This window comes from Chanodichthys erythropterus, chromosome 10 (genome assembly GCF_024489055.1).
Source record: "Chanodichthys erythropterus isolate Z2021 chromosome 10, ASM2448905v1, whole genome shotgun sequence".
Taxonomy (NCBI): Eukaryota; Metazoa; Chordata; class Actinopteri; order Cypriniformes; family Xenocyprididae; genus Chanodichthys; species Chanodichthys erythropterus.
Window position 1 is genome coordinate 30,582,885 of NC_090230.1, and position 14,828 is coordinate 30,597,712.

Below are 14,828 nucleotides of genomic sequence, written 5' to 3' on the forward strand. Positions count from 1 at the left end.
ATCTATCGTTCTGTCGTTCTATCTATCGTTCTGTCGTTCTATCTATCGTTCTATCTATCGTTCTGTCGTTCTATCTATCGTTCTGTCGTTCTATCGTTCTGTCGTTCTGTCGTTCTATCTATCATTCTGTCGTTCTGTCGTTCTATCGTTCTATCTATCATTCTGTCGTTCTATCGTTCTATCTATCATTCTGTCGTTCTATATCGTTCTATCATTCTGTCGTTCTATCGTTCTATCTATCATTCTGTCGTTCTGTCGTTCTATCGTTCTATCTATCATTCTGTCGTTCTATCGTTCTGTCGTTCTATCGTTCTATCTATCATTCTGTCGTTCTGTCGTTCTATCGTTCTATCTATCATTCTGTCGTTCTATCGTTCTGTCGTTCTATCTATCATTCTGTCGTTCTGTCGTTCTATCGTTCTATCTATCATTCTGTCGTTCTGACGTTCTATCGTTCTATCGTTCTGTCGTTCTATCTATCGTTCTGACATTCTATCTATCGTTCTGTTGTTGTATCTATTATTCTCTCGTTCTGTCGTTCTATCTATCGTTCTGTCGTTCTATCTGTCGTTCTATATCGTTCTATCATTCTGTCGTTCTATCGTTCTATCTATCATTCTGTTGTTCTGTCGTTCTATCGTTCTATCTATCATTCTGTTGTTCTGTCGTTCTATCGTTCTGTCGTTCTATCGTTCTATCTATCATTCTGTCGTTCTGTCGTTCTATCGTTCTATCTATCATTCTGTCGTTCTATCGTTCTGTCGTTCTATCTATCATTCTGTCGTTCTATCGTTCTATCTATCATTCTGTCGTTCTATATCGTTCTATCATTCTGTCGTTCTATCGTTCTATCTATCATTCTGTCGTTCTGTCGTTCTATCGTTCTGTCGTTCTATCGTTCTATCTATCATTCTGTCGTTCTATCGTTCTATCTATCATTCTGTCGTTCTATCGTTCTGTCGTTCTATCGATCATTCTGTTGTTCTGTCGTTCTATCGTTCTGTCGTTCTATCGTTCTATCTATCATTCTGTTGTTCTGTCGTTCTATCGTTCTGTCGTTCTATCGTTCTATCTATCATTCTGTCGTTCTGTCGTTCTATCGTTCTATCTATCATTCTGTTGTTCTGTCGTTCTATCGTTCTATCTATCATTCTGTTGTTCTGTCGTTCTATCGTTCTATCTATCATTCTGTTGTTCTGTCGTTCTATCGTTCTGTCGTTCTATCGTTCTATCTATCATTCTGTTGTTCTGTCGTTCTATCGTTCTGTCGTTCTATCGTTCTATCTATCATTCTGTCGTTCTGTCGTTCTATCGTTCTATCTATCATTCTGTTGTTCTGTCGTTCTATCGTTCTATCTATCATTCTGTCGTTCTGTCGTTCTATCGTTCTATCTATCATTCTGTCGTTCTATCGTTCTGTCGTTCTATCGTTCTATCTATCATTCTGTCGTTCTGTCGTTCTATCGTTCTATCTATCATTCTGTCGTTCTATATCGTTCTATCATTCTGTCGTTCTATCGTTCTATCTATCATTCTGTTGTTCTGTCGTTCTATCGTTCTGTCGCTCTATCTATCATTCTGTCGTTCTATCGTTCTATCTATCATTCTTTCGTTCTGTCGTTCTATCGTTCTATCTATCATTCTGTCGTTCTGTCGTTCTATCGTTCTATCTATCATTCTGTCGTTCTATCGTTCTATCGTTCTATCTATCGTTCTGTCGTTCTATCGTTCTATCTATCATTCTGTCGTTCTATCGTTCTGTCGTTCTATCGTTCTATCTATCATTCTGTTGTTCTGTCGTTCTATCGTTCTTTCGTTCTATCGTTCTATCATTCTGGCATTCTATCTATCATTCTGTCGCTCTGTCGTTCTATCGTTCTATCTATCATTCTGTCATTCTGTCGTTTTGTCTTTCTATCGTTCTGTCGTTCTATCTATCGTTCTGTCGTTCTATCTATCGTTCTGTCGTTCTATCTATCGTTCTGACATTCTATCTATCGTTCTGTTGTTGTATCTATTGTTCTCTCGTTCTGTCGTTCTATCTATCGTTCTGTCGTTCTATCTATCGTTCTGTCGTTCTATCTATCGTTCTATCTATCGTTCTGTTGTTCTATCTATCGTTCTGTCGTTCTATCGTTCTGTCGTTCTGTCGTTCTATCTATCATTCTGTCGTTCTGTCGTTCTATCGTTCTATCTATCATTCTGTCGTTCTATCGTTCTATCTATCATTCTGTCGCTCTATATTGTTCTATCCTTCTCTCGTTCTCTCGGTCGATCTATCTTTCTTTCGTTCTGTCGTTCTATCGTTCTATCTATCAGTCTTTCGATCTATCGTTCTGTCGTTCTATCGTTCTATCTATCATTCTGTCGTTCTGTCGTTCTATCGTTCTATCGTTCTATCGTTCTGTCGTTCTATCTATCATTCTGTCGTTCTGTCGTTCTATCGTTCTATCTATCATTCTGTCGTTCTGTCGTTCTATCGTTCTATCGTTCTGTCGTTCTATCTATCGTTCTGACATTCTATCTATCGTTCTGTTGTTGTATCTATTATTCTCTCGTTCTGTCGTTCTATCTATCGTTCTGTCGTTCTATCTGTCGTCGCTCTATATCTGTCGCTCTATCATTCTGTCGTTCTATCGCTCTATCTATCATTCTGTTGTTCTGTCGCTCTATCGCTCTATCTATCATTCTGTTGTTCTGTCGCTTCTATCGCTCTGTCGCTCTATCGCTCTATCTATCATTCTGTCGTTCTGTCGTTCTATCGTTCTATCTATCATTCTGTCGTTCTATCGTTCTATCGTTCTATCTATCATTCTGTCGTTCTATCGTTCTATCTATCATTCTGTCGTTCTATATCGTTCTATCATTCTGTCGTTCTATCGTTCTATCTATCATTCTGTCGTTCTATCGTTCTGTCGTTCTATCGTTCTATCTATCATTCTGTCGTTCTGTCGTTCTATCGTTCTATCTATCATTCTGTCGCTCTATCGCTCTGTCGCTCTATCTATCATTCTGTCGCTCTATATCGCTCTATCATTCTGTCGCTCTATCGCTCTATCTATCATTCTGTCGTTCTGTCGCTCTATCGCTCTGTCGCTCTATCGTTCTATCTATCATTCTGTCGTTCTGTCGTTCTATCGTTCTATCTATCATTCTGTTGTTCTGTCGTTCTATCGTTCTATCTATCATTCTGTTGTTCTGTCGTTCTATCGTTCTATCTATCATTCTGTTGTTCTGTCGTTCTATCGTTCTGTCGTTCTATCGTTCTATCTATCATTCTGTTGTTCTGTCGTTCTATCGTTCTGTCGTTCTATCGTTCTATCTATCATTCTGTCGTTCTGTCGTTCTATCGTTCTATCTATCATTCTGTTGTTCTGTCGTTCTATCGTTCTATCTATCATTCTGTCGTTCTGTCGTTCTATCGTTCTATCTATCATTCTGTCGTTCTATCGTTCTGTCGTTCTATCGTTCTATCTATCATTCTGTCGTTCTGTCGTTCTATCGTTCTATCTATCATTCTGTCGTTCTATATCGTTCTATCATTCTGTCGTTCTATCGTTCTATCTATCATTCTGTTGTTCTGTCGTTCTATCGTTCTGTCGTTCTATCTATCATTCTGTCGTTCTATCGTTCTATCTATCATTCTGTCGTTCTGTCGTTCTATCGTTCTATCTATCATTCTGTCGTTCTGTCGTTCTATCGTTCTATCTATCATTCTGTCGTTCTATCGTTCTATCGTTCTATCTATCATTCTGTCGTTCTGTCGTTCTATCGTTCTATCTATCATTCTGTCGTTCTATCGTTCTGTCGTTCTATCGTTCTATCTATCATTCTGTTGTTCTGTCGTTCTATCGTTCTGTCGTTCTATCGTTCTATCTATCATTCTGTCGTTCTGTCGTTCTATCGTTCTATCTATCATTCTGTCGTTCTATCGTTCTATCTATCATTCTGTTGTTCTGTCGTTCTATCGTTCTATCTATCATTCTGTTGTTCTGTCGTTCTATCGTTCTGTCGTTCTATCGTTCTATCTATCATTCTGTCGTTCTGTCGTTCTATCGTTCTATCTATCATTCTGTCGTTCTATCGTTCTGTCGTTCTATCGTTCTATCTATCATTCTGTTGTTCTGTCGTTCTATATCGTTCTATCATTCTGTCGTTCTATCGCTCTATCTCTCATTCTGTCGTTCTCTCGTTCGATCGTTCTATCTATCATTCTGTAGTTCTGTCGTTCTATCGTTCTATCTATCATTCTGTCGTTCTATCGTTCTATCTATCATTCTGTTGTTCTGTCGTTCTATCGTTCTATCTATCATTCTGTTGTTCTGTCGTTCTATCGTTCTGTCGTTCTATCGTTCTATCTATCATTCTGTCGTTCTATCGTTCTGTCGTTCTATCGTTCTGTCGTTCTATCTATCATTCTGATATTCTATCTATCGTTCTGTTGTTGTATCTATTATTCTCTCGTTCTATCGTTCTATCTATCATTCTGTCGTTCTATCGTTCTATCGTTCTGTCGTTCTATCTGTCGTTCTATCTATCATTCTGATATTCTATCTATCGTTCTGTTGTTGTATCTATTATTCTCTCGTTCTGTCGTTCTATCTATCATTCTGTCGTTCTATCGTTCTGTCGTTCTATCTGTCGTTCTATCATTCTGTCGTTCTATATCGTTCTATCATTCTGTCGTTCTATCGTTCTATCTATCATTCTGTCGTTCTGTCGTTCTATCGTTCTGTCGTTCTGTCGTTCTATCGTTCTATCGTTCTATCTATCATTCTGTCGTTCTATCGTTCTGTCGTTCTATCTATCATTCTGATATTCTATCTATCGTTCTGTTGTTGTATCTATTATTCTCTCGTTCTGTCGTTCTATCTATCATTCTGTCGTTCTATCGTTCTGTCGCTCTATCTGTCGCTCTATCGTTCTGTCGTTCTATCTGTCGCTCTATCATTCTGACATTCTATCTATCATTCTGACATTCTATCTATCATTCTGTCGTTCTATCGCTCTATCTATCATTCTGTCGTTCTATCGTCGCTCTATCTATCATTCTGTCGTTCTGTCGTTCTATCGCTCTATCTATCATTCTGTCGTTCTATCGTTCTGTCGTTCTATCTGTCGTTCTATCATTCTGTCGTTCTATATCGTTCTATCATTATTTCGTTCTATCGTTCTATCTATCATTCTGTCGCTCTGTCGCTCTATCGCTCTATCTATCATTCTGTCGTTCTATCGTTCTGTCGTTCTATCGTTTTATCTATCATTCTGTTGTTCTGTCGTTCTATCGTTCTATCTATCATTCTGTCGTTCTGTCGTTCTATCGTTCTGTCGTTCTATCTATCATTCTGATATTCTATCTATCGTTCTGTTGTTGTATCTATTATTCTCTCGTTCTGTCGTTCTATCTATCATTCTGTCGTTCTGTCGTTCTATCGCTCTATCGCTCTGTCGTTCTATCGCTCTATCTATCATTCTGTTGTTCTGTCGTTCTATCATTCGTTCTGTCGTCTATCGCTCTATCTATCATTCTGTTCTGTCGCTCTATCGCTCTATCTATCATTCTGTCGTTCTATCGCTCTATCTATCATTCTGTTGTTCTGTCGTTCTATCGCTCTATCTATCATTCTGTCGCTCTGTCGCTCTATCGCTCTGTCGCTCTATCTATCGCTCTGACATTCTATCTATCGTTCTGTTGTTGTATCTATTGTTCTCTCGTTCTGTCGTTCTATCTATCTGTCGTTCTGTCGTTCTATCTATCATTCTGTCGTTCTATCGTTCTGTCGTTCTATCTATCATTCTGTCGTTCTGTCGTTCTATCGTTCTATCTATCATTCTGACGTTCTGTCGTTCTATCGTTCTGTCGTTCTATCTGTCGTTCTATCATTCTGACATTCTATCTATCATTCTATCGCTCTGTCGTTCTATCGATCTATCTATCGTTCTATCATTCTGTCGTTCTATCGTTCTGACGTTCTATCTATCATTCTGTCGTTCTGTCGTTCTATCTATCATTCTGTCGTTCTGTCGTTCTATCGTTCTGTCGTTCTATCTATCATTCTGTCGTTCTATCGTTCTATCGTTCTGTCGTTCTATCTATCAGTCTGACATTCTATCTATCGTTCTGTTGTTGTATCTATTATTCTCTCGTTCTGTCGTTCTATCTATCGTTCTGTCGTTCTATCTGTCGTTCTATCATTCTGACATTCTATATATCATTCTGTCGCTCTGTCGTTCTATCGTTCTATCTATCATTCTGTCGTTCTATCGTTCTATCGTTCTGACGTTCTATCTGTCATTCTGTCGTTTTGTCTTTCTATCGTTCTGTCGTTCTATCTATCGTTCTGTTGTTCTGTCGTTCTATCGTTCTGTCGTTCTATCTATCGTTCTGTTGTTCTGTCGTTCTATCGTTCTGTCGTTCTATCTATCGTTCTGTCGTTCTATCGTTCTGACGTTCTATCTATCTATCTATCTATCTATCTATCTATCTATCTATCTATCTATCTATCTATCTATCTATCTATCTATCTAATGTGATAACTGTGAAATAACACTGTGAATTATGTACCCATGTGACACAAATGAAAACTCTCATACAGTATTTGAGCTTCTTTGTCTTGATCCAGTCAAATGTTTCCAGACAATCAAATCAAAGCTTTTAAAGATGTTTAAAAAGTCAGAAGTAATTATATACAACATGAAAGTGCGTTTGACCATAATTAAAAGCAACTGGATAGAATTAACAAATAAACATGCAGTTGTGTGATGTTTGATCACAGTGTGTGTGAAGCCGAGGCTGTCGTGGATCAAACGGACGATCAGCTGTCTGGACATGAAGACACGATGATCTCTGATGAACAGATCAACATCACTGAGATCAGAGGAGAGATCAGACAGACATCTGCAGCTGAAGACGGTCAGATCTCTGCTTCGGTTTTACAGACATTTGCATGCCTTTATTTTGTTTTGCAGGTTTCTGTTTTAGAGGACATTTTATTTTAATTCTGTCATTTACATAAATTATGAATCATTTTATAATGATTACGATTAATGTTAATTATTTATGTTTCTATTACTGAATGATTAAGACCATATAGTCCACTGTTGTTCATTGTTGTTTGGTTTACAGGTGATAGCAGTGCTGCTGATGTCACCGAGGCATTATGGGCCAATCAGAGCCGAGCTCACAGAGATCAGGTGATTATGTGCTGCCCTATAAATCAAGGATCAATTAATGATTCCATGCATCACTGATAGCTTGTTTTTTTTTAAAAAAATGTTTTGGGGTAAAACACTGTCAATCTTCATTCATTCAGTCTAATGATCATAAACTGTGTAATTGATCGTTGTTTCAGTCAGGTGACTTTTTAAAAATTGTTTCCACATCATACATAATTTTAAATTTTATTTAAATCAAATGTATGTATTAATTTATCATAATTCATATAATTAATTGTTTTATATATACATTTATTTATATAATAATATTTTAATTTACTAGTATTTATAATTATTTATCAGTATAATTTATATATTTTTTTTCATCTATCAATATCAACAATATTTATAATTTATTAGTTAAGACATCCATTTATTTATCATTAATAATGATTTATAATTAATACATATTATCTATCAACATCAATATTTATTCATTTATTAATATTTATTTATCAGTATAATTTATATATATTTTTCATCTATCAACATTAATATTTATTTATTTATTAATATTTATTTATCAGTATAATTTATATATATTTCATCTATCAATATTAATATTTATTCATTTATTTATTTATCAGTATAATTTATATGTATTTTTCATCTATCAATATAAATATTTATTCATTTATTAATATTCATTTATCAGTATAATTTATATGTATTTTTCATCTGTCCATATAAATATTTATTCATTTATTAATTAATAAATCTATTTATTTTCAGTATTTATTTACCATTATTTATTTACCATTTATTTATCATTAATAAATTATGATTAATATATATTATCCATCAATATCAATAATATGTATTAATTAATACATTTATTTATTTATCATTAATAATTTACACTTAATATGTTTAATTACTATTTATCTATGTATCAATAATATTTATTAAATTATTAATAATAAATAATAATTATAATAATATATATTTTAATAAGTTGACAATAGCTGTATTGTAAGCATGAAAATGTACAGTTAGTTCAGTAGATCCATCCTTCTAATCAGTTCCAGATCCGTGTGTAAAACAAGCTCTCCCGATGTTTCCACAGACATTAACACTGGCTGATCTCGAGTGTCCGGACTCGGATGAACATTCAACACATTCACAGTGAGTCTGCACACATGAACTTTAACCTTTGGAACATGCTTGATGCTCATGTAGCTTTCAGAGTCATTTATTACAGGCAGTGTTTCGGTTGTCATGGTGACTATAAACAAAGCTCAAACATTCGGTTTACCTTCATCTGTTTGATATCAGCTGACGTTTTTGTTTCAGATCTCGTTTCGAGGGAAATCACGTCTCCTGCGGAGCCCACAGGTGAGGAAGATCTCACTGTCACGAAGCAGGATTTGAGATTTTCTCTCTGTAATATCATCTGTGTTTTCCTTTCAGGCCTGAGGTTTCTGCATCAGTTAGTGTTCAGCAGGCAGTCGGGCCGACACCGACCATGACACCACCGCAGTCAGAGAGACTCGGCAGCGGCCATCCACCCCAAACACAGACAGACCCCGTCAGACAGCTGCTCCAGGACGAGTTATTCAGACTAGTGCAGGTGCATTTGAGCTTCATGACTTTCCTTGTTAATCTAATGCTGGAAGACATTGGTTTGGAAGCCATTACAGTTTCCTGATATCCTTGTTTCAGCTGCAGCAGATCAACTTCATGAGTCTCATGCAGGTGGTGGGTGCGTCCTTCGCAAACCTGCCGCTGTCTCAAGCCAACATGCGTCAGTCTAATGTGAATTTACCTGCACAGCATCAGTCTCAGCCCATCCCTCTTACCCAGAATGCCCAACACCCTACATGTGATGATACCACCCTTCCAACACGAGCTACCAGGCCTGAAAGAGTTAATAACAGCCAAGATGATGACGAACATCCTGTGAATGTGAACTATGGATCTACTCTCAATCCAAATAATGAGATGGAAAAGAGAAACAAACCCCTCAAAACTCAGGTAATATTGGTGATTATTGGTAATTAAGTGCAAGTTTATATCTCACAATTCTAGTTATGAAGTCGGAATTGAGAGTTATAAAGTCGTAATTTTCGAATTATAAAGTAGGAATTGTAAGCTATAAAGTCAGAATTGTAAGATATAAAATCAGAATTGCAAGTTGGAAAGTCGGAATTGCATGTTATAAAGTCGGAATTGAGAGTTATGAAGTCAGAATTGCAAGATATAAAATCAGAATTGCAAGTTGGAAGGTCGGAATTGCATGTTATAAAGTCGGAATTGCAAGTTATAAAGTCGAAATTGCGAGATATAAAGTCGGAATTGCGAGATATAAAGTCGGAATTGAGAGTTATAAAGTCAGAATTGCAAGATGGAAAGTCAAAATTGCATGTTATAAAGTCGGAATTTTGAATTATAAAGTCGTAATTCTAAGATATAAAGTCGGAATTGCGAGATATAAAGTCGGAATTTCTAATTATAAAGTCGGAATTACAAGTTATAAAGTCGAAATTGCGAGATATAAAGTCAGAATTACAAGATATAAAATCAGAATTGCAAGTTGGAAAGTCGGAATTGCATGTTATAAAGTCGGAATTGCAAGTTATAAAGTCGAAATTGCGAGATATAAAGTCTGAATTGCGAGTTATAAAGTCGAAATTGCGAGATATAAAGTCTGAATTGCGAGTTATAAAGTCGAAATTGCGAGATATAAAGTCAGTATTTCGAATTATAAAGTCAGAATTGCAAGTTGGAAAGTCAAAATTGCATGTTATAAAGTCGGAATTTTGAATGATAAAGTCGGAATTCTGATATATAAAGTCGGAATTTCTAATTATAAAGTTGGAATTGCAAGTTATAAAGTCGGAATTGCGAGATATAAAATCGAAATTGCGAGATATAAAGTCAGAATTGCAAGATATAAAATCAGAATTGCAAGTTGGAAAGTCGGAATTGCAAGTTATAAAGTCGAAATTGCGAGATATAAAGTCGAAATTGCGGGATATAAAGTCAGAATTGCAAGATATAAAATCAGAATTGCAAGTTGGAAAGTCGCAGTTGCATGATATAAAGTCGGAATTGCGAGATATAAAGTCGGAATTGAGAGTTATAAAGTCAGAATTGCAAGATATAAAATCAGAATTGCAAGTTGGAAGGTCGGAATTGCATGTTATAAAGTTGGAATTGCAAGTTATAAAGTCGAAATTGCGAGATATAAAGTCGGAATTGCGAGATATAAAGTCGGAATTGAGAGTTATAAAGTCAGAATTGCAAGATGGAAAGTCAAAATTGCATGTTATAAAGTCGGAATTTTGAATTATAAAGTCGTAATTCTAAGATATAAAGTCGGAATTGCGAGATATAAAGTTGGAATTTCTAATTATAAAGTCGAAATTACAAGTTATAAAGTCGAAATTGCGAGATATAAAGTCAGAATTGCAAGATATAAAATCAGAATTGCAAGTTGGAAAGTCGGAATTGCAAGTTATAAAGTCGAAATTGCGAGATATAAAGTCGAAATTGCGGGATATAAAGTCGAAATTGCGGGATATAAAGTCAGAATTGCGAGTTATAAAGTCGAAATTGTGAGATATCAAGTCAGAATTTCGAATTATAAAGTCAGAATTGCAAGATATAAAATCAGAATTGCAAGTTGGAAAGTCAAAATTGCATGTTATAAAGTCGGAATTTTGAATGATAAAGTCGGAATTCTGATATATAAAGTCGGAATTTCTAATTATAAAGTTGAGAAAGAAGTTTGAGAAAGATGTTTGTAGATTTTGAAACTCCAGTTTAATGTTATTTAAGTATTGCATTTAAAATTATTTATTTTAATTGCCAGTTTAAATGAAATGGGATTACTAGTCAGTGCCAGTAATACAAAAATATTAATTAAAAATTAAAAATGCTAATATTTGCAGATGCATACAATATGTAATAACTGAGATAATCTTTACACATTTAAATGCCTGCTCAGAATTCTGTGTGAAGATGTAATGCTGCATAAAAGAATAAATTAAACCTAATAGCTCCTAGTATAAAAGTATACTACTAAAATTTCTGAGTAAATGCCTTTATTCCACCTCTGAGCAGCATTGAACAGTCTGTGTAAATTGGCACTTCAGTAGCGCTTCTCTTCCACCTTCAGTGTAAATTTGACACTCGAGTGAATCCGTATTTTAATTGAATCTGTCACAGGAAATTCAGCAGTTGACCATTCGCTCAGACTGGCCAGAGGACGGTCAATCTCACGGCAGGAGTTTCATCCCGACGTCACAAGGGCTTCTAACCACAGCCAGTAATCACTCTAATGGCGTCTCTGAAGCCCATCCGAGAGCTGCTCCGATAACACACGGCCTCAGACTTCTGCAGCTACTCCCGGCTCAGAGATCTCCTCCTCCTGTCCATCTTCCTGTGCGGGACGCCTGGGGTCCGAATCTCACCTCATCTCACGGCAACTTCCTCCCTAGTCAGTCTGAACCCTCATCTGTCCGGAGAGCCGAGGATAGAGGCAGGACACGAGCCGAAGCATCCGTGGCTCCTCCGTCACTCCTCCGTTATAACACACAGATGACGCGAGGAGCTCAGGAAACTCTCCGTTTGCCTCCTGTTCCTCCTGCTGTCGCTCTTCCTCTGCTGCGATTTCACCCTGATACCCAGCGACCTGTGACGTTGCCGCATATCCCACAATCCACCATGGCCAAACCCAGCCTGGGCATCACAGCCACGGGCCACTATCCCAGAATTCAGCTGCTGCACAGAGATCCTGATCCACCCGCTGCTGTGAGTTTCCGTTTACACCAACAACTGATTACTTTCTCTAGATTGTGATGGAGTACTTTATTCACTGTGTGCAGTTTCACATTTACTCACTTTAATTAAAATTAATGTCTTTTGAATTTTGTTTAATAATTGGGTTTTATATTAGTTTTTACAATAATGTTAATAATAATACAAAATATAATTTATTTTGATTTTTACTGTTCACTCTGTGCAGTGATCACATTTACTCATCACTTTACTTAAAATTAATCTATTTATAATTTTGCATAATCATTGAATATTTTTATAATAGTTTTTATATTAATAATACAAAATATAATTATTTTCTTTTAATTTTTACTATTCACTTTCAGAAGTAATTACATTTACCTTTCACTTTAATTTAATAATTAAATTATTTATAATTTTGTCTAATTGTATATTTTATAATAATTATTATTAATTAATTTCTTGCTTTTGATTTTTACTGTGAGCAATAATCACTTTTTCACATCACTTTACTTAAAATTAATGTCTTTATATTTTTTATAATAATTGGGTTTTATACTAGTTTTTTATAATAATAATAATAAAAATAATAATAATACCAAATATAATTTATTTTCTTTTGATTTTGACTATTTACTCTGAGCATCACATTTACTGATCACTTTACTTAAAATGAATCTATTTATCATTTTGCATAATAATTGGATAGTGTTATAATAGTTTTTATAGTAATAATAATAATGATAATACAAATGATAATTTTTCTTTTAATTTTTACTATATACTTAAAATTTACCTTATTATTAAATTTATAATTTTGTATAAGATATTTTATAATATTTATTATTTTTCAAAATGTAATTTCTTGTTTTTTTTTATTTTGATTTACTATTTATATTGAGAGCAGTAATGACAATTTCTCATCACTTTACTTAAAATGAATGACTTTATAATAGTGTATAATAGTTGGGTTTATACTAGTTTTATTAATAATAATAATAATAATAATAATAATAATTATAATAATCAAATAATATATTTAATTTTTTCTATTCACTCTGAGCAGTAATCACATGTACCCATCCATCACTTTACTTATAATTACATTTTTATATTTATATTTATATAATATTTATAATTTTATATAATAATTGGATTTTATAATAATTATTATCATTGAAAATTGTATTTAATTTGAAACATTTTTTCTTTTGAATTGTCTATTCTGAATTTTCTATAATTTTCTATAAATTTACATAATTTTATATTTTAAAAAAATATAATAAAATATAATAATTTTAATTCTGGTAAAATTAATTTTTTTCTGAGCAGTAATCACATTTACTCATCACTTTATTTATAAGCAATTTTCTAATTTTTTAAGATATATATATATATATATATATATATATATATATATATATATATATATATATATATATATATATATATATATATATATATATATATATATATATATATATATATATATATATATATATATATATATATATATATATATATATATATATATATATATATAAATATATAAATATATAAAATAAATTTATAATAATAAAAAATCCATGAGATTCATATCAAACGATTAAATTTTAGCTCAAAAACATTATATATGTTCCTTATGGAAAGTGACTCAACATTAAGAGCTCGCACAAACAAACAAAAGCAGCTAAAGGTTTTCTTAATAACAGCCTAACAGGCATAACTTTTATTTCTCTGTAATATTCAGTGCAAAACAGCATTCATGTTTAGATGCTCATAAGTGTTTGTGCAGGTGAAGATAAAGCTTGGTTTGATGGTGTGTTGTAGGAGTTGCGGTTCAGCACAGCTCCAGTACGAAGGCCTCGTCTGATCCCGCTGGAGGAGCTGATGAAATGGACCGCAGCGAAGCAGACGGGCGCCGAGACCAAACTACAGCTCTTAAAGACAGACACTGATCTGGAGAACAAGAGCACCACCAGCCCGTCCAGCAAGAGGTGACGCGACGCCATACCTCTGATCTCACTGATGTGAACTACATTAATATCATAAACATGCGACTAGACAAATCTTTAGTCGTGGGCAGACCTAGATTTCTTCTACTGGTTTGATTTATGTGCTCAAACCATGTGACATATTATTTTTTCGTGTGCAAGTTTGTGTTTTTTGTCTAACATTTGGACTTTTGTCTCATTTAGACGGAAGAGGAGAGAGGAGAAAAACAAGGAGGACAAGATCGGAGTCACTTTCAGACCGGAGGACTCCATCATTCCTCCAGATGAGGTACACGTGTCCCAAATCTGAATGTATGTATTTTTGATGTCTAGATGTCATCTTCAGTGTGTTTCTGTTTTTCATGTCTGCAGCCTGCAGAAGATGAGCCAGATCAGAACGATGCTTACGGCATTCCTATAGGTGATTTTTAGATTTTTTTTCCCACTATAATTATAGTATTTAGTAATATTTATCATTTAATTTTGTAATTATGTGCTTTTGTCATTTTTATTAAATACTACGGTTACACTTTTATAGTAAGGTTTCATTAGTTAACATGAGTTAACTACTTCAGCTAACATGAACTAAGAATGTTACTTCATTCTAAGTACATTAACTTAACAAATGAGACCTTTTTATAAAGTATTACCAATATTTCTATTTATTTTTAATTCATTTTTAGTAATTTTATTACTTCGATTTAAACTTATTTTATTACATTTAGTTGCCAAGACATTTTCATTTTCATTTGTTTATCTAATAAATTTTATATTTACAGTTTTCTATCATTTTTTTCTGTTTTTAAATATTTCTATTGTTTTACTTAAGTTTTATTTCAGTTTGTTTTAATAATTTTATTACTTCAATTTAAACCT

The 14,828-nt window shown here is 34.0% G+C and overlaps 1 protein-coding gene across 5 annotated transcripts in view; it reads left to right on the top strand.

Annotated features, from left to right (window-relative positions):
* The window catches only part of cplane1 (ciliogenesis and planar polarity effector 1), a 60,313-nt gene that overhangs the window by 29,476 nt on the left and 16,009 nt on the right, over positions 1 to 14,828 (top strand). For all 5 annotated transcript variants that reach the window (XM_067398936.1, XM_067398938.1, XM_067398939.1 and 2 more), the window contains exons 28-37: positions 6,777 to 6,913; positions 7,127 to 7,194; positions 8,282 to 8,340; positions 8,509 to 8,550; positions 8,626 to 8,785; positions 8,878 to 9,189; positions 11,386 to 11,970; positions 13,789 to 13,955; positions 14,157 to 14,241; positions 14,325 to 14,373. In XM_067398936.1, the coding sequence (XP_067255037.1) occupies positions 6,777 to 6,913; positions 7,127 to 7,194; positions 8,282 to 8,340; positions 8,509 to 8,550; positions 8,626 to 8,785; positions 8,878 to 9,189; positions 11,386 to 11,970; positions 13,789 to 13,955; positions 14,157 to 14,241; positions 14,325 to 14,373 (1,664 nt within the window). The remainder of the gene's footprint in view (positions 1 to 6,776; positions 6,914 to 7,126; positions 7,195 to 8,281; positions 8,341 to 8,508; positions 8,551 to 8,625; positions 8,786 to 8,877; positions 9,190 to 11,385; positions 11,971 to 13,788; positions 13,956 to 14,156; positions 14,242 to 14,324; positions 14,374 to 14,828) is intronic.